General features: G+C 36.7%; 2 protein-coding genes across 15 annotated transcripts in view; both read left to right on the forward strand.

Moving 5' to 3' along the window:
- The first annotated feature begins 144 nt into the window (after window positions 1-144).
- On the forward strand, window positions 145-3394 carry LOC105234083 (lipoamide acyltransferase component of branched-chain alpha-keto acid dehydrogenase complex, mitochondrial). Its single transcript, XM_011216313.4, has 6 exons — window positions 145-365; window positions 1411-1526; window positions 1584-2160; window positions 2222-2620; window positions 2678-2749; window positions 2827-3394. The coding sequence occupies exons 1-6, from the start codon at window positions 285-287 to the stop codon at window positions 2986-2988; spliced, it is 1407 nt and encodes a 468-aa protein (XP_011214615.2). The 5' UTR covers window positions 145-284; the 3' UTR covers window positions 2989-3394.
- A 704-nt stretch (window positions 3395-4098) lies between these two features.
- The window catches only part of LOC105234086 (MAP kinase-activating death domain protein), a 79266-nt gene continuing 57921 nt past the window's right edge, over window positions 4099-25443 (forward strand). For 5 of the 14 annotated variants that reach the window (XM_049456737.1, XM_049456734.1, XM_049456728.1 and 2 more), the window contains exon 1: window positions 4101-4822. The gene's annotated coding sequence lies outside the window, so the exon portion shown is untranslated. Of the gene's footprint in view, window positions 4823-25443 lie in introns of all 14 variants that reach the window. The other 9 variants (XM_049456730.1, XM_049456732.1, XM_029548440.2 and 6 more) reach the window with 5 other exon arrangements.

Genomic DNA, 25443 nt, shown 5'->3' on the forward strand with positions numbered 1-25443 from the left:
TTATTATCAGTTTCAATAAAATTTCTGTAAAATCACTTGCGCACCTTATTCATAAAACCTTTGCAGAACAAAATGTAATAGAATTGAGGATCAAAGATCTTGAAAACACATTTGACAGTTCGCGCATTGGGAAAAGTAACAAACAAATTTGGCATATATTGATAACAACTTGTCAAGCAATTGTTTTTATTTTCGTGTTGTGTCGCGCACGTTTTTCTCAAGACTTGTATTTTTAAGTGAATGTAAATTGTCGGTGTTTTACAATTTGTTGATTTTTTTTAAACATGTCTTCCATATTCTTGAGAAATCGTGGCGCGACAATCCTCAAGAATTGCTTGCCGCATAGGTTTAGTGTTTGTCGAAAAGTACGTGTAAATAAAAACGCTGTGAAAATAAATTTTAATTAATGTTAAGCACTATTTGCCTCTGAACAGGTGCATTTAAAGTTCGCATTTGTGGTCTAAAATCATTAATATTAAAATTTTCAAATTGGCTATATTATTACATAACTCAGAATTGTATATTTCCCGCATACATATGTACCTGTACGCATGTGTGCAGATGTATGTACATATTAACACAGATATTTAAAATTTGACATTTGCATTTTACTTTGTACCTTATTCAAAACATCAGGTACATAAGTATGTACTACGTATATTCAAAAGTTTTGTGGCTATTTTTAAAGGTCGGAAGTCGCGCTAAATTTGTATTTTACTTTGTTATTATATTCAATTTGGTTATTCGTAATAAAGATAATGGGAATATGTGTATTCTACAGTGGTTGCGTGTCCATTACCCATTACAGGTTTAGCCAGTTGTATTAGAAAGTTCGTTAATATTCAAACATAGAATTTTCTTGATAATTGGCAATATAGGTAAATTTTAGTATAGCAGCCGGATTCGGGGTTATTTAGAGATGCGTTCTAACAAATAATCTTATCTACATATTTTATAAACGAATCCGAAGAAATAAAGAAAACAGATAATGCCCCAATAGGGGAAATCTGTCTGAAATCTTGTTTGGTATCGAAAGGACCGTAGAGATTATTTCCGATCTTGATGGAGCTTTTGGTATTGAGCCTGTTAATCAAAGTTAAATATGGAATTAAAATAAGTTTTGCATTATTTAATACGAAACTAATTGGTGAAGTGATACACTAACACTTAAAAAAAGTTAAAAATATACATATATATATACATATATGTATGTAAAATTCCTTATAAATCAAAAAAAACTACCTTTAAATAGTTGATTTTTGAACATTGATTGCAAATATCTCAAAAACCATAAGACACCGGCAACTACATTTTAAACTCGGGGCATTCAATTATATGTCCCAGCCCAGCAAAAATTAAACCTTTGTTATTACATTGTTTAATAAATAATAAATTTATTATTTTAAAAAGCCCGACAGTGCAACTCAAATTCGCTGTTTGCATCTGACACCATGCATGGAAAAAATACTGTCATTTAAACTTAGTGACATCGGAGAGGGCATACGTGAGGTTACTGTAAAAGAATGGTAACTAAATTCATAATCATTATTTTTTTTAATACTTACAATATAAATTACTTGCAGGTTTGTGAAGGTCGGTGACACCGTGGAGCAGTTCGATGACCTCTGTGAAGTACAATCGGATAAAGCGTCCGTTACCATCACTAGTCGTTACGATGGCAAAATAGCGAAAATTCATCATCCAGTTGATGATATTGCTTTGGTCGGCAAACCGCTTTTGGATTTTGATGTTGAAGAAGATGACGCTGACAATTCTGACTCGGAGTCTGACTCAGATTCAAAAACGGAATCCAACTCAAGTCCGCAATTAAACAACGCAAAAGTTGCCAGTGATCAGGATGTAGCGCGCAACATAACCCTTGCAACGCCGGCAGTGCGTCGTTTGGCTATGGAAAATAAAGTAGATCTCTCCAAAGTGCCGGCTACAGGAAAATTGGGACGTGTGCTTAAAGGTGATGTACTCGAATATCTTGGGCAAGTACCTGCTGGCACTAATATACCACATCCGACAATTGCTACCAAATCAGAATTGTCGAGTGCACTAAAAGAAACTCCAAAGTCTGCACCAGCTGCTGCCGATTGCATTGAACCACTGAAAGGTGTACGCAAAGCGATGATGAAGTCCATGTCTGAATCTCTGGTATGTGTTTTAATTGAAACAGTACCGGATATAAGTCGCTTAATCTAACATAAAATTTCAGAAAATTCCACATTTTGCCTATAGCGATGAGATCGATATGACCAAGCTCATTGATTTCCGTGACCAATTGAAGACAGTCGCAAATGAACGTGGCATTCCAAAGCTCACATTCATGCCCTTCTGTATCAAAGCTGCGTCCATTGCACTTAACAAGTATCCCATTTTGAATAGTTCACTCGATATTGAGAAGGAAACAGTGATATACAAAGCTGCGCACAACATCAGTGTCGCCATAGACACACCCCAAGGCTTGGTAGTGCCAAATATTAAGAACTGTGAGGCCAAGAATATATTGGATATTGCAAAGGATTTGAATGAACTGATCGAAAAGGGGCGCAAAGGTGCATTAACCCCAAGAGACTTTGCTGATGGCACTTTCTCACTTTCCAACATTGGTGTGGTGAGCTTAAAATCGTGGTATAAGTAATTTAATATAAAAATAATCAAATTTTTTAAGGTCGGTGGTACTTATACTCATCCCTGTATAATGGCACCACAAGTGGCCATCGGCGCTATGGGACGGACAAAGGTAAATAACCAATTAAATAAAAGTCTTCAATTTATACTTAAGCGCAAACGATAATTAAATTTTCTTTTTTCATAAAGGCTGTGCCGCGTTTTAATGAAAATGACGAGATCGTTAAAGCTCATATAATGAACGTCAGTTGGTGTGCAGATCATCGTCTTATTGATGGCGTCACAATGGCTCAGTTCTCAAATGTGTGGAAACAATATCTGGAGAACCCTGCTTTGTTTTTGCTTAACTAAGTTTGATGAACTTTTAGCTGAGGTAAAGAATTTCTGTACGAGTTTCAGAACTTTTTGACCATTTTTAGAACTTCTTGAAAGATTTTGGAAGTGCAATTCTAAAACGAAAGGCTGTTTGCTGCATTTATTTACAAAATAGTTTTTTTAATTGTTTATCGCCCAAGTTTTGTACCACATAAAGTGCATTTAAATGAGTTTTACACTCAAAATTTTAGTATACATTCTTTGGGCGTTCTAAATAGTGTTTGAATATATTTTATATGAAACTGGTTTGTGCCTAAAGTTAATTATTGACTATAATTGTATTATAAATAACTATGTACATATGTATGTATATATGTAAAATGTTTAATAAAGTGTATTTAAATTTTCACAGAAAGCAATTAACACAAAGTTTCAATTAAAATCATCACAGTGCCTCATTTCAAAAACTTGATGAGCTGTGGACTAATCCTAAAATTTCCACTTGGGAGGGCAGGTTTAAGTCACCACTTTTGGAATGCTTCTTATCGATTCAAACATGTGGATCGCCGGTACTGAATCCTCTGCCGAAAAGACCTAACTTGTAAAAATACCGCACCATTGCAGGATGGATTCTCAACTTCAGATAAGCATTAAACGCTATTGACTGACACCTGTTTTTTTGTTGTAGCGGAAGAATTCTGCCGGGTTGACAGTCAATGACTGGATAAAAAAATCCGAGTCCGTTTCGGTTACGTAGACCTGACTGTCGTGGGTACAGCTTACGTACTTACTTACTCTTTCCCTTTGGTCCTACTCTATCGTAACAGGCAGTTTCCTCGATTACCATTAAGTTACTTCGGTGACAGTAAATGTTAGGCTTTCTCCAAACATTGAAACTCAAAAAATTTTCAAAAACTTGTATTAAATATTACGAAAAACGTAGATTTTCATGAAAATTTTCGATCCAAAATGTTTTTAATGGTAATATAAAAGTTTAGGTGCTACTTCTGATATACCTACATATACATACTTGTAGATATCTTCAGTTCTTTTCAAACTGTTTATATACTTTATTTATTAGCAACGAGTTGTCACTATACCCGTTAGCACGCATTATTTACATATGTATAATATAACGGTGCTGTCAATTGGAAAGCTCCAATGTTACCATAACACCATTACCGGCGTAATTGGCGTCTGCGCTGACGCGTCCAGCGCACGTGTTGTGCTCCAATCAGCCGTACAATGTTTGTAAACAAGTAATTGCCATTGTTGAGAAATACCAAAACAAGTCCTGCGCACACGGCGCCTGCAAACGGCAACAAGTTGTTGGAAATTTCCCAATTCCAGGAATTTCGCTAAAACTCAACACAATCTTTGGAGCTTTCAACACAGTCTCAAGGCTTTTTAAGCTACTAGCATTTTCGTGGACTTGAAATTTTATCAGTTGCTGTGCAGACCTGGAGTTGTAAAGACAACAAAACGGAAAACCAAACTGTGTAAAAGTTTTTCTATATATACACTAATACATACATATTTATATATATCAAAAAGGCATATTAGGTTAATGCTGAAGACTGAAAAATATGCTGAAAGTAATTTAAAGCAGCAGAAAATTAAAAAAATCCTTGCAGGAAAAGTGTATAAATTCGTCGAGTAAAAATAGTAAAAAAGAAAATTACATCTGTATGTGTTAAATTAATTGAGTAATTAAAAGAAGAAGCGTAATTATGGCGTGTATGTGTGTTTTTCATTAAGTGAAAGTAATTTTTCATAAAGTGTTTTGCGGTAGAACTTTGAAAATGATACCATTTTGGCTTGAAAACTCCGTGGAACCCGAAAACTCGCTAAAACATATAAAATCTAATAGGTAAGTGCCAATATTTAAAGTTTTCAGCATATTTTCACAAAGCACTTAGTGAATTAGAAAATTTTCTTAAAAATTTGCCTGCTGCTAAATCGTCAAAAAGTTGGAGAAAATACGCCAAATGATAGTGAAAAAAATTTGTATGTATACTTGGGCAATTTCGTCGTCTGCTTTAACGATTTTTCCAATGACCTTGTTGCGTATCAACGCGCAACGCGCACATCGCACCGCACAGCCGACATACCGATATATCGACCAATATTCTATCCCAATGCTGGGCCATACCGATACCCAAACGCGTGTGTACATACATATGTACATATGTATCTACATATTGCGTTTGCATTTAACTTTCGCATATAAGTATACAGGTATGTACATATGTATGTACATATGTGCGCACAAATATTGTATTTTGTAACGGCTTCATGGTGAAGTACGGAGTACACCAAATATTTTAGGTCAAAGCTGACATTCGTCAATTGTGACAATACGAGCATTTTGTAAAGTTTATTTTATTTGTAAATTCTAAAATTTAGTTTTGTGATTTGTGCCGATAACACTTCTAAAAAGTTAAGCTGGGCTAGAGAACGAAAAGTAAGCTCTTTTGTGACTGATGCATTTTTTTCGTGGATATCGTTGCTAATGGTGGCTTTTAGGGTTGAAATTATTTTTAAGGTAAACAAAATATGACAGGTTTTTGAACAAGCTGTAAATTAAGAGAAATTTCGGAAAATAATTTTATTAAAAAAAAAGTTTTTTAAATAAGTATAAAGTTAGTAAGTTTATTTGTTGTTTTTTTCTAGACATCTGCAGCCATATTCTTTGCTTACATTCGTAACTGAAAGAAATAATTTATTATTTATTTCTTCTTCTGTCCGTCTGCTTACGCGATTATAGCCGAAACTAATCCCTCAGTTTTCTTCTCTAAGATATCCTTTTGGATATTCCAAGCGAACAGGTCATTCTCCTCTTGGTCCTTCCAACGGAGTGGAGGTCTCCTCTTCCTCTGCTTCCCGCGGCCGATACTGCGTTGAATACTTTCAGAGCTGGAGTGTTTTCATCCATCCGGACAACATGACCTAGCCAGCGTAGCCGCTGTCTTTTAAATCGCTGAACTATGCCAATGACGTCGCATTTCTCGTACAGCTCATCGTTCCATCGAGAGCGTTATTCTCCCTTTCCAATGCGCGAAGGACCATAAATCTTCCGTAGAACCTCTTTCTCAAAAACTCTTCAGATATTGTCATCGTCTATGCCCCTGCACCATATAGCTGTACGGGGATAATGAGTGATTTGTAAAGTTTGGCTTTTGTCCGTCGAGGGGGGACTTCACTTCTCAATTCTTACTCAGTACGAAGTAGCACCTAATGGCAAGAGTTATTCTGCCTGGATTTGGGGGCTGACATTGTTGCTATTGTTAATGCTGGTTCCAAGATAGACGAAATTTTCTACAACTTCAAAGTTATAACTGTCAACAGTGACGTGGTAGCCAAGTCGCAAGTGCGACGATTGTTTGTTTGATGACATGCGATATTTCATCTTCCCCTATTCACTACCAGACCCATTTGCTTCGCCTGTATATCTAGTCTGGAGATGATAGCAATATCATCGGCGTACGCCAGCAGCTGTATACTCTTATAGAAGGTGGTACCTTCTCCATTTACTTCTGCAGCTCGAATTATTGAAGATTGAAGGAGCCGCGCTATAAAGAGTCACCTTGTCTGAAACGTTGTTTGATATTGAACGTCTGGGAAAGGTCGATCTCGATTCTGACGGAGCTTTTGGTATTGCTCAATGTCAGTTTACACAGCCGCATTAGTTTTGCGGAGATAACAAATTCAGACATATCGGCATAAAGGCAGCTATTTTTGTGCTGTTTAAAAGCAGCTTTGAAGTCGACGAAGAGTTGTGTGTGTCGATCCTGTTTTCACAGGTCTTTTCCCAGCTTGCTGCACAGTGAATATTTGGTCAGTTGTTTCCAGGTCTAAAGCCACACTGATAAGGTTCAATCAATTTGTTGACGGTGGGCTTTAATCTTTCTGTAGGAAACCTGTACGATCGATAGACCCTTACATGCGATGTTGTGGAGGCTTATTGCATGGTAGTTGGCGCCGATTTTGGGGTCTCCTTTTTTGTGGATTGGGCAGAGCACATTTAAATTCCAATCGTTGCGCATACTTTCGTCCGACCATATTTTACAAAGAAGCTGATGCATTCTTCTTATCAGTTCTTCGCCGCCGTGTTTGCATAGTTCGGTCGGCAATCCAGCGCCCCCCGCTGCTTTGTTGTTCTTCAGAGCGGTAATTGCAATTCGAACTTCTTCAAGGTCGGCCGACCGATCGGGCATCGGAACGTCCGCTCCATCGTCATCGATTGGGGTATCGGCTTCACCATCTCCTGGTGTTAAGCTTTCACTGTCCTTCAGCAGATTGGAGAAATGTTCGATCCATAATTTCAGTATGCTCAGGGCATTAGTCACTAGATCACCTCTGAGGGTTCTACTTGTGTATATATGTATAGCCTAATACAGATGTGTCAAATTGATATTAGAAGTATTTGATCGCCACTTGTTAAAAAATGAGAATATGTGACTTAGTTTGAGAAGTTCATAATATAGCACGTCCATCTGACCCTAAACATCATGAATATACGGGATTGCGGTTAATTTGGCTAGTTTGCTAGGTTTCACATGTGATTGGCATTTAGGGTTGCCGTAACAATCCGAAGCAAAAAACGACTTCGTTTTTGTAACTTCGTTTTGTAATAGGGTGGCACTTTAGATTTTGTCTGAGTTGAGTCTGGGTTTTTTATATTTACGAGGCATGGGCCTCTGAATGGCATTTTTGCATCAGAGGCACCTATCTGATCGGTCCGGTTGTTTTTTTTGTGGGGCGCGGGTTAGAAGATTGGGTGCATGTTATTGCAGAATGCCCCGATGTACTCTGACATTAGGGATTGGGAGGTATAGGGATTAGCTGGACGATGGGCACTTAGCGTTAGTGGTGTGATCTCCACTAGTCGGAGACCGAATTGTTAGGGTTGTATTGCGCGTGAATTGTTAAGCGGCGAAGGCGTTTAACTGTGAATTAGGGTTAGTTTTTAGTAATGAGTGTTGGGTGTTTGCGTTGTGTGTATTTTATGTGTCAGTGGGGTCCAGCCTCACCATCTTTGCTGGCACCAGTCCGGAGCAGTATGGAAGCTCACTGGTAGTAGTTTCGGCCTACGAAGTCTGACCGGAGACTTAATTCTGGTACCACGGGGAGCCCTTGGAGGTAACTCCAACCTGCTCATGCGGACAGGCCCCTCGGGGAGTATTGTGGTGGTTGTGGTTTATACCCAAATGCGGGTAGAATTGACATTTTGTCAGTTCGATGTGAAGTTGCATTGCAACCGGGTGCCGGACCCAAGTACAGCAGAGGTTTTAGATGGGCCGCGAACGCTACCAAGATGGTTAGTGTGTCCATTCCACACTGCAAATTGGTATTGAAAAGGCCTGGCATTTTCAGGGCGCTGATCAACGTATTGATTAGAACCGTTGTACTTTCTGAGTACCGTGGAGTGACTCGAGGTAGAATTCCCACGTTAAACATTCCGGTTGGTGTAACGATCCAGCAGCATTTCTGACATGCACAATCGTGTTTCTACAGCTCTTGGCTTTAATTCATAGAGTAATCAATTCCCCTGTTTATGAATGTAGCCGACTGATTTTAAACGTTTAGAAATGGCTGAGCGACTCTTTAATATTCCGCGAGATCTTTTTGTGTTTGGCAACAATCTTCAACGAGTAATTGAAAGAACGTCCTCTTCGCTTTCAGTGCTAAAGATCACCTTGTACATTAGACATAATTTATGGTGTTCACTAGCTAGAGCTTGTTCACCACAATTTGCTCTCTAAAATACGATTATTTCTCCGCTGAGTTTTCTTTGAAAGATGATGAAAAAATTTCCGCTAAGATTTGACGCCCAAAGACTATTGCCGCACGGAGTGTTGAGGATATTTCCTCGCCCTTAAATATACTTACACTCCCACATGCACAACAACTCACTGCAAAGATTTATTGTGTTTCATGTGAATGTGAGTGTGTTCAACAAGTATCGCGAATGTAAGTAATTTGCATATTGCAATGACGTTGCACATTGATTTTCCCCAACTGCTGATAAAGTGAAATTTCACTCCAGTGACGCAACACCCAAATGAGCAATCATTTAATGCAACAACAAGAATAACCAACAAATGTGTCAGACAAAAACAATGGAAGCGAACAAAAAGATAAATATGAGAATCAGGGGAATTTTTGGTGAGAAAATGGTAAAGAGGCCCATGAAAGCCGGACGTACGCTTTCTGACAGATACGAAATGCTGAAGTCACATTGCAACACACAAATAATTTTTGAATGCTATATACAGATGATTAGGGGTTTTGTATTGGGGATACTTTAGTAAACAGAAATTCATGAAGTAAATAAATATTTTTTGAAATAAACGACTTAGGGGTGCGCTTATATTAACTATTACCAAGTAACTTTTTCTAGGTTAGGTTACGCTACAGTTTATTGCTGATGGTCCAACGGGAGGTCACCTTTTATATTTGCAATTACTTTCATATATCAATGACAAGTTTTGAGTCCATCACAAATGTGCTAGTTTGACTTATTGAGAAATCAGAGGGTTGACATAGATAGTCACGAAGAGCTATGTAACTGAGAAATTCTATTTTCCCCAAAACTCTCATTTTATAAAGTGAAATTTCAGTGCAGTTGTCGCAACACTTCAATTTGTTTGCCAACAACAATTAATAACCAACATAATGTGTCAGACAAAAAACAATGAAGTGAACATCTAAAGTATGAACTCAGGGGATTGTGAAATGGTACAGCAATAAGCTCAAACTATCTGCTACAATTTGGAAGTTTTTCTATGTTTCCACACATACAGAACTCTGCTTTTGCCTTTGCTTTCCCAATGCCATCACATGTAACAATCGGTCCTACGATCGCAGTTTACATCCGTCTGATACTCCTTTGCTTGCAGACTCAGATTTCACCGGCCAAGCGATTGCATACCGTGAGTGCTTTTGTGACGCGAAGGGTAGAATTCAAATCGCGTAGAGTATCATTCAAAGTGTGATCCAGATATATCCAGATCCTCATATGTCATCTCTAACTTTTTGCCGCCAAAGGTTTGTGTCCTTAGGTCCAGCAGGGGCCTTTTCTCGGTAAACGGGACGATGGTTCTTTCGACAGCTTGATATTTAGTACATTAGCATCCCTTTGCCAGGCATAAGCCCTTTTGCAGAATAACGCATAGAGTGTTCTCGCGGTTTTGCCAACGGACCCCATTGTTGGTCAGCAGCTCAAGAAGTTCATCAACAACTAAGCTCCATAAAAAGACAATACAAGGAGACAATATTTCACACCGAGGGCAACCTCTTGCCGTATTGAAAACAATCGTGGTTTCCCCTACTGTAGTCTCAGCTATCATAGTGCTAAATACTGGTGCTGCAGACTCAGCTCATCTACTGGCCAAGCGATTTTGCACTTGCTTGATAAGTATTGTCAAAAGCACCTTCGATAGTGAAGAGGTTTGATAATTAAGTGTGATCAGACTATTTTATTGTCGCGCTATGTGGTAAACCTTTTGCCGCCAAATTCCATGGGTGCTTAGGCCGGCATAGGGGCCTCCACCGGCCCGAACAAACGGGAGGCTGTTTCGAGCAGTCGAAGGTGAAAACGATGATTATTGCCTTTTTTGATAGCCGTGGAATCGTCCACATAGATTCGTTCCATCGGGGAAAACTGTGAATCAAGTCTACTATTGCCAAGTACTCGAAGATTGCGAAAACGAGTTCAACAGGGGCGACCCAATACTCGCCGTGCCACATACCGCCCTCAGGTCTGTGTTCCCAGTATTTGGCCTCTAAGGATCGCCGTGTTGCAGCCGCCTTATTTGCCTGCATGTCACCCTGTGACTTTAAGTTTTGTGTTCCTAAAACAACATCGGTGGTCAAAGGAACACCATTTTGAATGTCGATTACGGACATCCAGGCGGCGCGTGTGAGGAAATGTACTCGCGGACATCCCAGTCGAAGCGTTTCGGATAAGGGTGTTACGAAGCATGGAAAACTCGCTTGACTTGTATCCATAACCGCCCAAGGGGACATTTTCAAGGTGAAGGGATGGCAGAGTTGTAAGAATAATTTTCAAATATCGGTTTTATGAAAAATTGTCTTTTGCAATACTTAACTTGGTCGATCTCGTAAGGAGGTGCATATAGTCAGCATTTCTTTCATGTCCATCGTAACTTTAAAAGTTCCGTTGTTGGTCAGGAAATGTCAATGGAAAGATGTCATACTGATCTGCATATAAGGGTGTGGAAATTCAGCCCACTCTTTTCACTTTAAATGTCTAATGCGGACTACCCAATTCATTTTCTTATGTGCGAATAGCAAGAATGAACTGTTACCAGGAAAGGAGTAAGAACTAGTGTATATGTTCTTTTTTCTGCACTAGTCGTGTAAGTCTCATCAGATCCAGCTAATATTGTGTCAGTCTGGTTTCCGGCAAGAGTCCTCTGCAGTTTGGCTACTTCTGGGGTTGAGGAGACGTTTTCATAGCATTTTCTTAAACTTAAGTGGCGTGCAGTAACCTCACGGGAGTTGGGAGGGACCGACCTATACACAGTTTAAGTTCAGACTAAGATAGCTTTTGTAAGATAGCTAAAATATCCGTTAATAATAACAAATAAAAGTCAAAGCTACTGTTGAATCTTATTACCAAGTACTTTGGTCGGCTAAACTCAGCCTAAACGGAACACCAGCGTCAACCAAAGATCGCTGAAACAGTCCATAGTAGTTATAGGTAAATAATACGAAATAAAACGAAAATTCTAACTATAATTATTTAGTCCTAACTCAAGCGCATTTAACTGACAACAATTTGTCTTTGGGCAGAAAAGCAATGCAAGCATTATTGTAGAAACGCTCCGAGAACTGTAGACCTGTGAGAAATTATGCCCGATTTTCCTTCGCTATCATTCACTGTATACAGCAAAAAACACTAGTTCGATAATGATATATCCTAGTCCGTAAACAGCAAAAAAAATGTTATTATTATACGCCTAAAAAAATTGCCGCAAAACTTTTCATATAAAAATATATATTTTACATCAGCTAAACTCAGACACTATGACGTACAAATATTTAACAACGTAGCGCACATAAAAAGTTCGTCACCGACTGACGACACCCACTCAAAAAGTTGTTTATTTGCTTATTGTTTTGACTCAACCGCTCAATTTGCATTGAACAGAGCAGAAAATGAATTGAATAGTTGTAGTTGGGTGCAGGAAGTGGGTAGCGGCAATTAGTCACCGACTTGGTTTCATGTGCGAAGACAACCCCTCCAATTGGCACATGGTAACATACGAAACAAATTTACCTACCCACACAAGAGTGGCAACGATAGTAGAAGTCGAGTTTTGTAGACATTTAGGGACACCCACATATGTATGTACATATGTATGTATAGAATTCATTCATGCAAAAATACTTCTATGTATGTATGTAAATTTGTATAAAAATGCACATAAATGTATATATGTATATCTATGTACATACCTATATATGTATGTATATACTCGTATTTATCGACACGCAGCTGATTAAGTTTGCATAGTAACTTGTGCAAGTTATACATATGTATGTATGTATGCCTTGACACACGTAAGTTTGCACGTATGGATTTAAATCTACTTTCATACATACATATGTTTGTGTAGTTATTAAGTGCATACTCATATACGCATGGAAAATTTTTATCACTTTCTTCCGACAGCATGCAATGTTTGCCCTTCAATGAGTAATTAATGAACGGCCACCCTTTCTCTAACCTTTTGAATGGCCCTACGTCTTTTCCTTTCATGGACAAATACATTTTTCCGAAAAGGCAGAAGTCGCACGGTGCCATATCAGGTGAATACGGGAGTGGTTAATGGTTAAAATGTGATTTTTAGTCAAATAATCGGTCACAAGCGTCGTTCGATGAGACGGATTCTGAGCAATTTTTGGTCGTCAGTCAATTTGTGCGGAACAAACCGTGCACACACCTTTTGTAAGCCAAAATGTTCGGTCAAAATGCGATAAATCGATGTTTTGGAGACGGTCAATTCTATTTCCATGAATTTCACTGATAATTTCAGCTGATTTTTGATGAATTTCACTCACAGTTTCGATGGATTTTCCGGTGATCACGGATTGTGATTGGCCCACATGTGTTGATAGTCATTTATGTCCTCACGACCACTTTGAAAACGTTCAAACCACTTGTGCACTCTGCTACGGGATAGGCAATCATTGTCATAAACTTTTTTCATCAATTGAAACGTTTCGGTAAAAGTTTTACCGATTAATTAATTAAAACAAAAGTTAATGTTGGCTCTTTGTTCGAAGCTCATTTCGCACCCATAACACAAACATACTGATACTTAAAACTCAACAACTACACTTCCAATTAATGAAAAGTCATGAAATTCGCACTGGACAATCGATAAAGATAGCAGATTCTAACGCACCAGTCGACATATAAATGACGCTAGATTCAAAAAGTCCTGTTTACTTTGGAACGTACCTTGTATATCGTAAAGTGTATAAACAAATTTTTTCGGCATGAGATGCGTATTTTCACTGACGGACAGGATTACGTACGGTCGCCATATTACAGACTTATGTGCTTTTCAAAAACATAATATTGCTAACGAAAAAAGATATAAACTTGGTTTGTACTTAAAAATTTCCGATTTTGTGACACTTCCATTTACCAAATTTTGGAGAGAAGCCGATCGAACAAACAACTGATATACATTAGTTGGGCATAATAAAATTATTATTGCAATTTTATTACTTTCACATATATTTCTACACATATTATCTAGCTCTGTTAATATTTTAAAAGTAAAAAAGTGGCTGTAAAAAATAATTCCATTAGAGTTGCTATGGTTCCACGTGAAATAGAATTCTTAGGTTTTTGACATGAGAACAAAGAAACAGCTAGACTATTTATATCAAGATATCTCATGCTCTTTACTTCAGCAGAGTCTTAATATTTGTATCTTGTATGTATATTCATAGCTCGAATTAGAGTTTTAGATGTTTTTTTTTGTTCTGAATTAGATTATTTTGAAATATTTTATCTCAGTTTATTTTGTACTACTAAATTCGTTATATTTATATGGCTGAATTTTGCTAAATCTAGTAGATTGGGGGATAATCTCCTCAAGAGCCTAAATGTGATGGATGTATAATAAGCGATTTTTGGTTCTCTGAAGAACTCATTCTCTATTATCACAAAAATTAAGCACTTTCGCCTAAAGGTTTTACTGTCTCAGTAATCTAGAAATATTAACGAACATAAGAGAATTTTGTGATCTACGTAATAGTATTGGAAATGATTCAAAATTCAAATTTCAATTTCAAAGCGGCTAGAAATAACGCACTTTTCAGACGAACTCTTGAGATCTTTATGAGATTGCCCATTCTAACTATGTGTAAGAGTGTATTGATGAGCCGTGCTCGGATTTTTGAGCAATTTGCAGAGGATTCTGAATTTTATAAGAAATAGTATTAAAACGTAAAAACTAACTTTTAGAGAATTTTGGAAAATTGTGTGTTATTTTAGATCACTTTTACATGCAAAAAACGGGTAAAATAACTGTTGAGAAAGTTTATTTGAATTCATAAAAAATTATATATTTTGAAAAAAGCTTGCTTTTGTGTTTGGAAATTAGGAACAAATATTGATTTTTAGGAGGAATTTGGTAACAAAAAATGATGAGTAATGCACAAAATATTTCAAAACTTCCCAAAAAAATTTAATTAAAAAAAAAAAAACAAAAATAATATTGATTAAAATATTTCAATGATTGAACCACTTTTATAAACCTTAGCAACTTTTTTCATCTTTTTTCTGAGAGGTTCTTAAAAAAATCTTCGTCTTCTTTATTAACGTAGACACCGCTTACGCAAGAAAATTTGCTTTATTCAATTAAATTTTATTTCATTACTTCGTACCAACTGTTGATGAACATTTTTGATATCCTTTCTCATCAAATCAAGTGACAGCCAGGCAACAGTTCACTTTTGTGTTATGCTTCGGTCTTTCGAGACAAGAATAAACGTACCTAAATATTTATTGTATAACTTTCTTTTGTGTGTATGTATTTACATAAGTGTTAGAGCGAATAAATATGTATAAGTAATAAAAGCTATGATTTAAGTACTTATATAAATACACATAAATTCAATAGACAAACAAGAATGCGTATAAGAGTTGAAATAGACGCACATTAGGGGTGCACTAAAAAAAAAAAACAAAATTAAAAAAATTAAGAAAACTAATTTTTATTTTATATCTGTATTTCAATAAGTTTTTTATGCAAAAAAAATCGTTTTGAAAGTGGAATAAAAGAACTTTTAATATTAGTTAAATTAACTACTTTATTAAAATACTTCCAATTACGATAACTCATTCATAAAATAGTTATATACTTAAGTGGAGCACCGCATTGGCTTATTTATTTACATTTTTAATTTGTAAGCTTACGAAATTGACGCCCCAAAATTTCTTAATTTATCACATCTAACATTAAAACTCATCATTTATATTCAATCTCAGTACAATTAGCACCACCTTAATGCAGCTATAAATAACACCATAAAGGTATGGATTATGTATTATATTATTATGAAGAGCACGTGGTAATCTCATTCAACATTTCTGCTATACTACTCATAAGCAACAGGCAATGAATGCTGAAAGAGGTAGATGAGTGAGTCAGGATAGTAGTGTGTTGTGTTAAAAATAAACTTCAATATTTATTACGCGCTTATTGAAGCGTATGCACAGCTTGCGTCCATAATACTAGTTCTAGAAAAAAAACACATCGAACGCCAGTTGAGCGAAAGTGTTAGGGCTAGAGGTGGAGATTGCGCTGAAAATGAACAACAGCCAATTGTATGCAATAAAGGTTGCTCATACGCAGTGTGCGCCAGCGATTACAGTATTCATGTGTGCTGTGTATTGTTCTATTGGAAAAAGTTTTTTATTGAGCAATTGGTTCAAGTTATGTGAGTTTGTTTCACAATGGAAAAAGTTTTATATAAAGCAAAAAGTAAATTGTATGTAGTTGCGTAAGAAGAAACTAATTTGTTGGCAAATAAATTGTTATACTCTGAACAGGGTGCATAGTACTAAGTTTTCCACGTGGTTTGTAACACTCAGATGAAAATCTCAGAGTTCCTATAAAATATATATATATACTAGAGGACCCGCCTACGTTTTACGTGGCTGATACATAGGTAGTACTACTAATACCATCTATATGATTTCTATTAGTTAGATTATAAGTATTAGTTAAGGAATAATCGCATTTTTGATGAAGCAACAAAAATGAATCAAAAAGCATTTCGTGCGTTAAGAAAGAATTGGTTTTTGGGGTAAAAATACTATTGAATTTGGGCTGTGCATCAGTGAAATCAATCGAGTCCAATCGATTGTCAGCCTGGTGGACTGCATATTAAGAAACGGTTCTCAAGCGTGGAAAGACAAAAAATCGGCTGGCAAGGTTATGGCATCAGTTTTTTGGGATGCCCGTGGTATATTATTAATAGAGTGATAAATGAGCCAGTTTTAATTCATTGCATTGTGTATTTGATTGCAGTTCTATTCTACCATTCCCAATATTTAGCAATTTTATTATTTTTCAGGAAGGATCAGTTTGAAATTGTACGCATATATGTATTCATCGTTGCCGTTTAAATATTGTATTGCTCTGTGCAATGCTTCGAAAAGTTTTCTGTATATCTCAAATTTTTTATCAACACTTCAGTTATGCCGCTATTTTTTATGCCAGACCTTTTGCAATTTTAAATTGCCTGTCAAGATACCCCCTCCAATAGTTAGCAGGTATGAAAAAAATGTTATAGCTACCCATAGATGTATTGAATCACCCAATTTATTACTTAAGAACGAATAACTCTGTCCACAATATAAAAACTTGATCCACAGATGTCGCCTTTCACTTTGGCATCGTTTTGTTTAATGCACGTTTACGCCAATTTAAGGTTTGAATATTGGATACTGCGATGGTAGCGCCATCTATCGGTCAAACATTCCAAAATTAACAATTGATTAAAAATGAAAAAATAATTTAAAAAACATTTTCCAGCGGACCAAATTGTAAATCTAAACCATTCTCGAATCTCCTTGAACATATACACAATATTTCATCAAAATCGGTCCATCCGTTTAGGAGCAGTTCTAATGCATATATATAAAGATGTACATATTTATATAAATGATCAGCTCGATTAACTAAGTCAATTTAACCAAACCGGCTGTCTGTCAGTATATTTGCGAAGTGACCCAACAATTTTTGAGTTATCTGAAATTTCGCACAAGCCCTTTTCTCCTCAAGAAGCTGCTCAATTGTGGGAATCGTTGATATAAGACCACTATAGAATATAGCTATCATACCAAGAGAAGGATCGGAATAAAGTGCTTGAATGGAAAACTTTTGTATAAATTCATATAATATGTATCAAAACTTCTTGTAGTCCATTGCTAAAAATACATTGTAAAAACCTCGATAACAAACCAAAGTATTTCATTTCATGTTTTAGTTTGGTTCAATACCTTGATTTTAACCCACCAATATTAAAAAAAATCACTAATTATAAATACACTCTCATATTTGTTTGTGCATATAAATAAAGTAGAAGATTCACCGTAGCCCCATGTGCATTTATAACTTATGCCAAATCAACGAGAATTTTCCTCGCACGACCTTGACACGTATGTTGCAGTACTCATCAACCGCACAGCTAGAAAATATTCATTAACGCAGCAGCAGCAACATATGCAAAGTAATGGCAAACACAATATATGCTCCCTTTATAACGGTTATCTGCGCTCGTATACACGTGTAGGCACACGAAGACAAAGGATATTTTAAACTTTCTGTTTAAGCTACAACTCTGCTTTCCGCAATCCCTACAACTATGTATATTACACAAATATATATACGAGCAAAGCAGTAGGCGCTTACAGCATGATATTGCACAATATTTACATATCATACCTTTTGTCGTACTTCTGCCTTTTGCATGCGCACATAAATTATAATAAAAATTGGTATTAAGTAAAAAAGCATAAGTCGCGTTTAGACAGGACTGTGTTTGCGGTAATAATAACGAGCACTTTGAACACAAATGCACTAACTCCATAATCTATAAAGCCCTTACTTTAAATAACTAGGCTTTAACGTGTCCATATCTGCAACTATGGGACATGATTTTATGGTATTCTATGGTATTCTGGTCAAGGATTTTGAAAAAATCGATGCTTTTTTTGCATATTTTGAAAGTTTAGACCTTGAAAAATATGACCTTGGAACGATTTTTCAAAATTCGACTTATTTTCGGAGATACAGCCGATTTTTTAACGTGGAGTCCGTGTTCACTAGAATTGTCTCTTAAACTTTAAACGCGTTTTTCTCGAAACTACTTTTTTTGAGGTGGTTGACATGATATCTTCTACTAAACCGATTCCTTTGAAATTTGGTATATATCTTCTTTATACAATGCTCTATCGTGTCTGCCTTGGATTTCCAAAAATTTTGATTTGAAGTATTTTTAAAAAATTCGAAAAGGTCGAAAAAATCGGAAAAATTTTTTTTTTTTCAAGTCGACGCTTTTTTTTTTTGAAAATGGTCAACCCGATATCGACATCCTTACTAAAGAAGAATTTTCTTGTGTTTTGAAATCACGTCAACCAGGACACACCGTTTTTTTGAAGTCCCCACTCCACCGGCCCGTATCTCGACGAATGTCAATAAAAAACATATAAAAAATGGATAGTAAAAATCTTTGCTGACAAATCTTTGCCAACAAACCATTACATAAAATATTATATTTTGATAATAATTAGGAATTGGAGTGTTATCAACTAGGGTTGCTAGAAATACTTTATAAAAATCCTAAGTTTTCAATATTTGACAAACCAATGGTTTCTTGGGCCCAAAAAAAAATCGCTTACGCGGTTATAGCCGCGGTTTACAGCGGCGCACAATTCGTTCTTCCTTTTCGTGGTTTGGCGCCAATAGGAGATTCAAAAAGTAGCCTACTCCACCTGCTCTTTTCTCTCTCTTTGATTCTTACGTCGGGTACAGCGTCGAATACTCTTAGAGCTGTAGTGTTTTCATCCATTCGGACTACACGACCTAACCAGCGTAGCAGCTGTGTCTTAATTCGCTAAACTATGTCAATGCCGTCGTATATCTCGTCCAGCTCATCGTTCCGTCGATTGCGGTTCCCTCGAAAACTCGAAAAGCCGACTCATCAGATGATGTTATGATCCGTGCATCTGCACCATAAAGCAGGGCGAGGATGATGTAGAATTTGGCCATTGTATGTCGAAGGAGGACTTTACTTCTCAATTGTCTACTCAGTCCGAAGATATTTTGTCTTGTCCTCGTTTACTACCAGACCGATTTGCTTCGCTTCTTTGTACATTTTGGAGTTAATGCTAATGAAATCAATATCATCGGCGTACGTCAGCAGCTGTACGCTATTATAGAAGATTCTACCCTCTCTATTCAAATTTTGAGCTCGAATTATTTTCGCCAGCTGTAGATAGAAGAAATCGCATGCTTGTCTGAAACCTAATTTGGTATCGTACGGCTCGTAGAGGTTCCTCTCGATCCTGACAGAGCTTTTGGAATTGTTGAACGTCTATTTACACAGCCGTATCTTATCCCACGGTAGTTGACGCAGGTTGTAGGCTCTCCCTTTTGTGGATTCCAATCGTCGGTCATGCTTTCAGCCGACCATATTCAAACAGACAAAGATGCTGATGCATGCTTCTTATCAGTTCTTCGCCCCTATACTTAAAAAGCTCGGCCGGTAATCCTTGGGTCCACTCCCGCTTTGTTGTTTCTCTCTCCCCTGTGGGCCAGTATCTCACGCTCTCCATACTGACGCATTTCGGTATATTTTTCATTTTGCCTGCACATGTGTATCATTTCCAATTGTGGCGCGCGGTGGCAGATGGATTCATCTGGGTTTTTTTTCGATACTCTATTCCCTAGCAGCAATAGCGATTTCGGTGCGCACTGTCCGGAGTCTATGAGGATGTGCATTATCTACTAGAGTACACGTGGTATGAAATCGAACCATGGCTGTTCAAATTACTGCCTTCGCTGTGCAATGATGTCGACCGAATATTGGACGCAGCGCTCCATACGTCGGGCGAACCGAACAGTTATTTTGGCAATACATTTTCACGATTTGTAAGCATTGTTCCGCAGCAAGTATGCTTATTATGAAATGGCGAACCAAACTGTGTATAAATCAAATAAGCGAAAGGGAATTTCAAGGTCACAGGTTGACCAGAAGAGCGGCAATAAAATCAGTCTCATTACTTAATTGTCAAACTTAAGCTGAAAATGACCGACTGCGACAAAAGTATTGCCTGACTGAAAACTTCACTGCTAAAGAAACACCCGTTAGTTTTCGAATCTATGTACCATATACATATATACATTGTAACATATATGATATACAATACATTTTATTGCAAAAGTACGCCCGTGAATGGTTGCCATTGTTCACTTGGGAAAATTTAATTACTTCAATTCAACTTAGTTTTGATCGCCCACACAACTTTCGCTTCCCTTTTCAATTGAATAAAAAGTAATTGAATTTTCATTATGTTTCTTTCCACATCATTGTGACCATTCATAATTGTATTAATACGTGCGTAGAAGATCTCATAGTGTGTTGAAAATGTATTTATAGATTTGTTTGTTAGTGTACACCAGCTTAATATACATACATATATTTTATGTAGGCAAGTGGAAATCAAATTTTTTGTATGTATGTGTTCATACATGTATGTATGTATATCAACAGGTCTGGTAGCTATTGTCCTGCTTATATTTAATTGTATACTTAGCCAGACAATAAAAAATGAGAGCGACTTTTTTTATCTCATGACAAAGCAAAAAATCTTAATTATAAAAGTGTTGAAAGCAATAACTTTTAATCTATTTTTATATCTTAATTGATTTGAACTGACCATTTCCCTTTGCAAAATATTTAGTTTTAATCTTTTTAGAACATGACAACGCAGTTTCAAACATATACTAATGAAAATTACTGAATACTTTTCTAAAACATACAAAACAGACGACATATTAAACTTCTTCTTAATTGGCGTAGACACCGCATACGCGATTATAGCCGAGTTTAACAACGCGCGCGCCAGTCCTTTCTTCTCTTCGCTACGTGGCGCCAATTGGATATTCCAAGCGAAGCCAGGTTCTTCTCCACTTGGTCCTTCCAATGAAGTGGAGGTCTTCCTCTTCCTCTGCTTCTCCCGGCGGGTACTGCGTCGAATACTTTCAGAGCTGGAGTGTTTTCGTCCATCCGGACAACATGACCTAGCCAACGTAGCCGCTGGCTTTTAATTCGCTGAACTATGTCAATGTCGTCATACGAGTATATCTCGTACAGATCATCGTTCCATCGAATGCGATTCTCATCCGAGGCTGTTGTTGGTTTTTCATTGGGGGTGTTTTTTTTACGTGGCGGGTCCCAAACCCAGCGCACAACCCTATGCAGGGAATGTTTAGCCTTCTCACTTTAGCTCGTCTTCAAACGGATGTTCTTAGGCTACCCAGAGGATACTTGGTGAAAGACCGGAAGTCGTGAGCTGCTTGAGTCATATGTAAGAGAATCGTTTCTGGCCACTCCCAAGTGAATGGCGATCAGAACTTCTACACATAACTCTACACATAACTCCATCCTCCAAGTAGTTTGGACAAAATAGGCAAAAGTGAAATTGGACGATATGACGAGGCTTCATGTGCGCTTTTGCCAGGTTTTTGTACCATAATGATTTCAGATACTTTCCATGACAGTGGGACGTATCTGAGATTTAAGCAAGCGTTTATTATCGTCGTAAGCTTTGCTATTGCTTTTCGTGTCAGATTTTTTAGTACATCAGCAGTCACCAAGTCGAAGTCGGGAGCATTTTTTGGTTTAAATCTACTTTTAATAATATTTTCTACTTCTTTATTTGTTGTTGGTTGGATTTCATCCACGTATTACGATTCTATCAGCTGTGGTAGAGTAAAATTGATCGCAAAAGGACTAAATGATTTAGTTAGTTTCTCTGAGAAAACTTTCGCTTTTTCTTCATCGCTTCTGGCCCAAGATCCGTTTGGATTTTTGAGGGATGCATTCGACAATATTGGTTTCCTAGCGTTTTTTTACAGCTTTTCAAAGGGAATAATCCGTATGTTTGTTTGGTGTTAATTTCTCAATATAATTAGAAATATTTTGATTCGTAAATAACTTTATTTTGGTGCTGAGAATCTTAGTTAAATTGTTTAGTTCTGTTTTATACTGAGGAAATCGCGTGATTTGCCTTTTTTTTTACGTAGTTTTCTCTTTTTCTTTATGAGTTCGAAAATATCGGAAGGATATTTAGTGTAAAAGTTTCTTGGTTTAGGAACAGGAGCACTTTCCCAAGCCGATTCTTGAATAGTTTTCGTAAATGCATGAACTTCATCTTCTAATACATATGTCTTTAGTAGTTATATTTACTATAGAATCAATATTTTTGTCGAGCATAACTTTGAAATACTCCCAGTCCGATGTCTATTAGAGAGATAAGGTGGTATGTCGATTTCTTGTAGTTGGCCATTTAAGATTAGATATACTGGCGAGTGGTCCGATTTTAAGTCCAATCCATTTTCCATGGTAATGAATTTCTTAGATATTTGTCGAGTGATGAAAAAGTCGATCTGGTCAGGTAGTTTACTTGTGTCGGAAGCCCAGTAAGTCGGCTTGCCAGTAGACATAAAGTCGCATCCAGTAGCCATAGCAGCTTTAAATAGCTCGTAACTCTTGAGCCCCTATTGGTAGTGTTTTGCGTTAAAGTCACGACCTTTGATGAATTTTCCATGGTGTGCATCGATGAACTTAATTCAATTTTTGGCGAGGAAGCTCCTTTAAGGGCCAGTGGTTTTCGATGGTATGGTGAATTCAATCGTGGTCTTAGGTCACTAAAAGACTGATTTTGTGAAGGTCGTCCAAAATTAGTTGTTGCTCCGGAAACTATGCGCTCAAACTAATATAATATATATTGACATTAGTGGAACGAAAAAGATAAACTAATAGGTCAACGTTTTTCGACAGCTGAAGAAGCGGTGGATGCGTTGAAACACACATGTTTTGGAGATACCTTAATCGGAGTGGGAAGACTGCTTCGAAAATTGGTTCAATCGCAAGAAAAAGCATATTTGTATGTAGATCTTAATGGAGAATATTTTGAAAAACAGTAAAGTGATTTTCGATTATTAAAATTTGTTTTTGTTTTCCAATCCCGAAATATATACATATATCAAAAAATTTTGTAATTTTGGATAAATTAGAATTAGGCGAAAAACCCTTGATATCGATCTCAAACCTACTTTTACTAATTTTTTTTTGGGACGGGGGGAAGAAAATGAAACAAAAGAGTTTTCGTTATGGAGTTTCCATAAATATTCCTCGAGAAATTTTATTATAGGTCTCTGATGACACGAATCACAATTTTTTCTACTTTCTCAGTGTTGTCGGAACACAATGTTCAGGTATCAACTCTCATTTATACATATAATCCGTTATAAGCTTAGCCATCATCCCGTTGAAGTAAGTGCTTATTCCCAGCGTCTGTGAGAAAGGCCTAGGCCGCCACCAATAGCACTCTGAACACCGCCTCCAAAGATTAACCGACCTCCTCTTGGTCTGCCGTTACGTCTATTGCCACCATTGTCTCCATTACCATTATCGCCATTGTCATCGTTGTCACCATTATCGCCGTTGTCACCGTTGTCACCATTACCTCCATTTGAACCATGCCTTCGCCAACAATGCACCTGACCGACCAAAAACACGAAAACCAACAACAAAAGTAAAGCTTGCAATCTCATTTTTTAGCGCGAGTAATAGATTAGGCACTTACTTTTACAAGCTAGCGACTTTCAACATTTGAATGCAACTTCAGTGTCACTCAGTAGTTTTATACTCGAGATTTCCTCTAGCCGAGAAAATATGTAAATACTCAAAATTAAATTGTCGCAATTGATAATTAATCAAATTATTAGACTTATTCTAATGTGTTTTTTAGTCGATCTAATTACTTAATCTCATAAATGTGTAGTGTTATTATTATTATAACGTGTTCATAATTAATGTAATTTAATTAGCGAATCGTGATCGTTAAAGTGGGGGCTATTTTCTCTGCATTGAATCAGAAATTGGTGCAATCTGTTCCCGGCTAGTCTAACATTAATCATTAAGTATTTGATTGCTTATGGTCATATTAATTAGGTGAATATGTACGTATGTATATTACTTCCAGCGTTTCAAAAGGTAGAAATAGGCTTGAAATTGCCGATAATAATGTGCATAATTGTTAGTTTTTCAATATGAAAAATTTAGTTTTCAAATAGGAGTTAATGGAAATCGAGTTGATAAGAGTTTAAAGATTCCAAAAACACTAACGCGATCTCTTTGATACATTTTACCCATATTTATGAAAACATGTAAAAGGTGACTTTATAGTTTATATCCGCAAAATGTCGTTGCAGTTATATTATGATGGAAGAGGGTTATGCTTCGATTGTGTATTGGAAATAACGGGTGATCTAAGTAGATGTGTTTTTTCAAAGCTTTTTTTGACAGAACACGCGTAAGTCGTATTAAGCTGTCATGTTATTTTTGTTCAGTTTTGTTTAGCATTTCATCATGGAAAGTCATGACAACATCTGATAATGTTCACAAATCGTTTAACCTTATTATGAAAATTCACGTTCTACAAAGAAAGTGTTTGGCGCCCATATCATCGGCCCATAGTTCTTCAAAATTATGCCAGTGCGAACGTAACCGTCAATGGTGATCCTTATCGCGCCATGATAACCGACTATTTCATGTCTAAAATTGAAGCTCGCGATCTCGCCCACATATATGTAGTTTCAACAAGACAGTGCCATTTCCCACACATCGCATCAATACATGGATTTATTGAGAGAAGACTTCGTTGAGCAGATAATATCACGTTTTGGGCCGATCGATTGGATCTCGAAAAAACTCTTTTTTTTTTTTTTTTTTTTTTTTGTTCAATATCTTTTTTATTTATTGAATCTGCTTTTTGTTTTTGAAAGCCTAACAATAAGTAATATAAATCTTAAACCTATTTAAAAACTTAGACACCTCAGCAATAAAAGAAAACAATAAAAAAAAATGATTGAGGTGTTTTGGTGATACATTGCTCCTCAGTACGCGGAGCATATCTCTTTCTTTTAGGGCGTGTTTGATTGCAGGAATGTACCAAAGCATTAGCAAAAGGGTTTGGGTTGATCACGGAGTTTACATATATATAGTTTAATTCTGCATGTTTTCTTCTACTTCTTTCCTTTACCATAGAAATACCAAGGTCTTTATGATATTCTCATTACGCATGTACCATGGTGAAAACGTGATTGATCTAAGCATTTTTTGATTGGAACACTTTGTATTATC

Source organism: Bactrocera dorsalis, chromosome 4 (genome assembly GCF_023373825.1).
Source record: "Bactrocera dorsalis isolate Fly_Bdor chromosome 4, ASM2337382v1, whole genome shotgun sequence".
Lineage (NCBI taxonomy): Eukaryota > Metazoa > Arthropoda > Insecta > Diptera > Tephritidae > Bactrocera > Bactrocera dorsalis.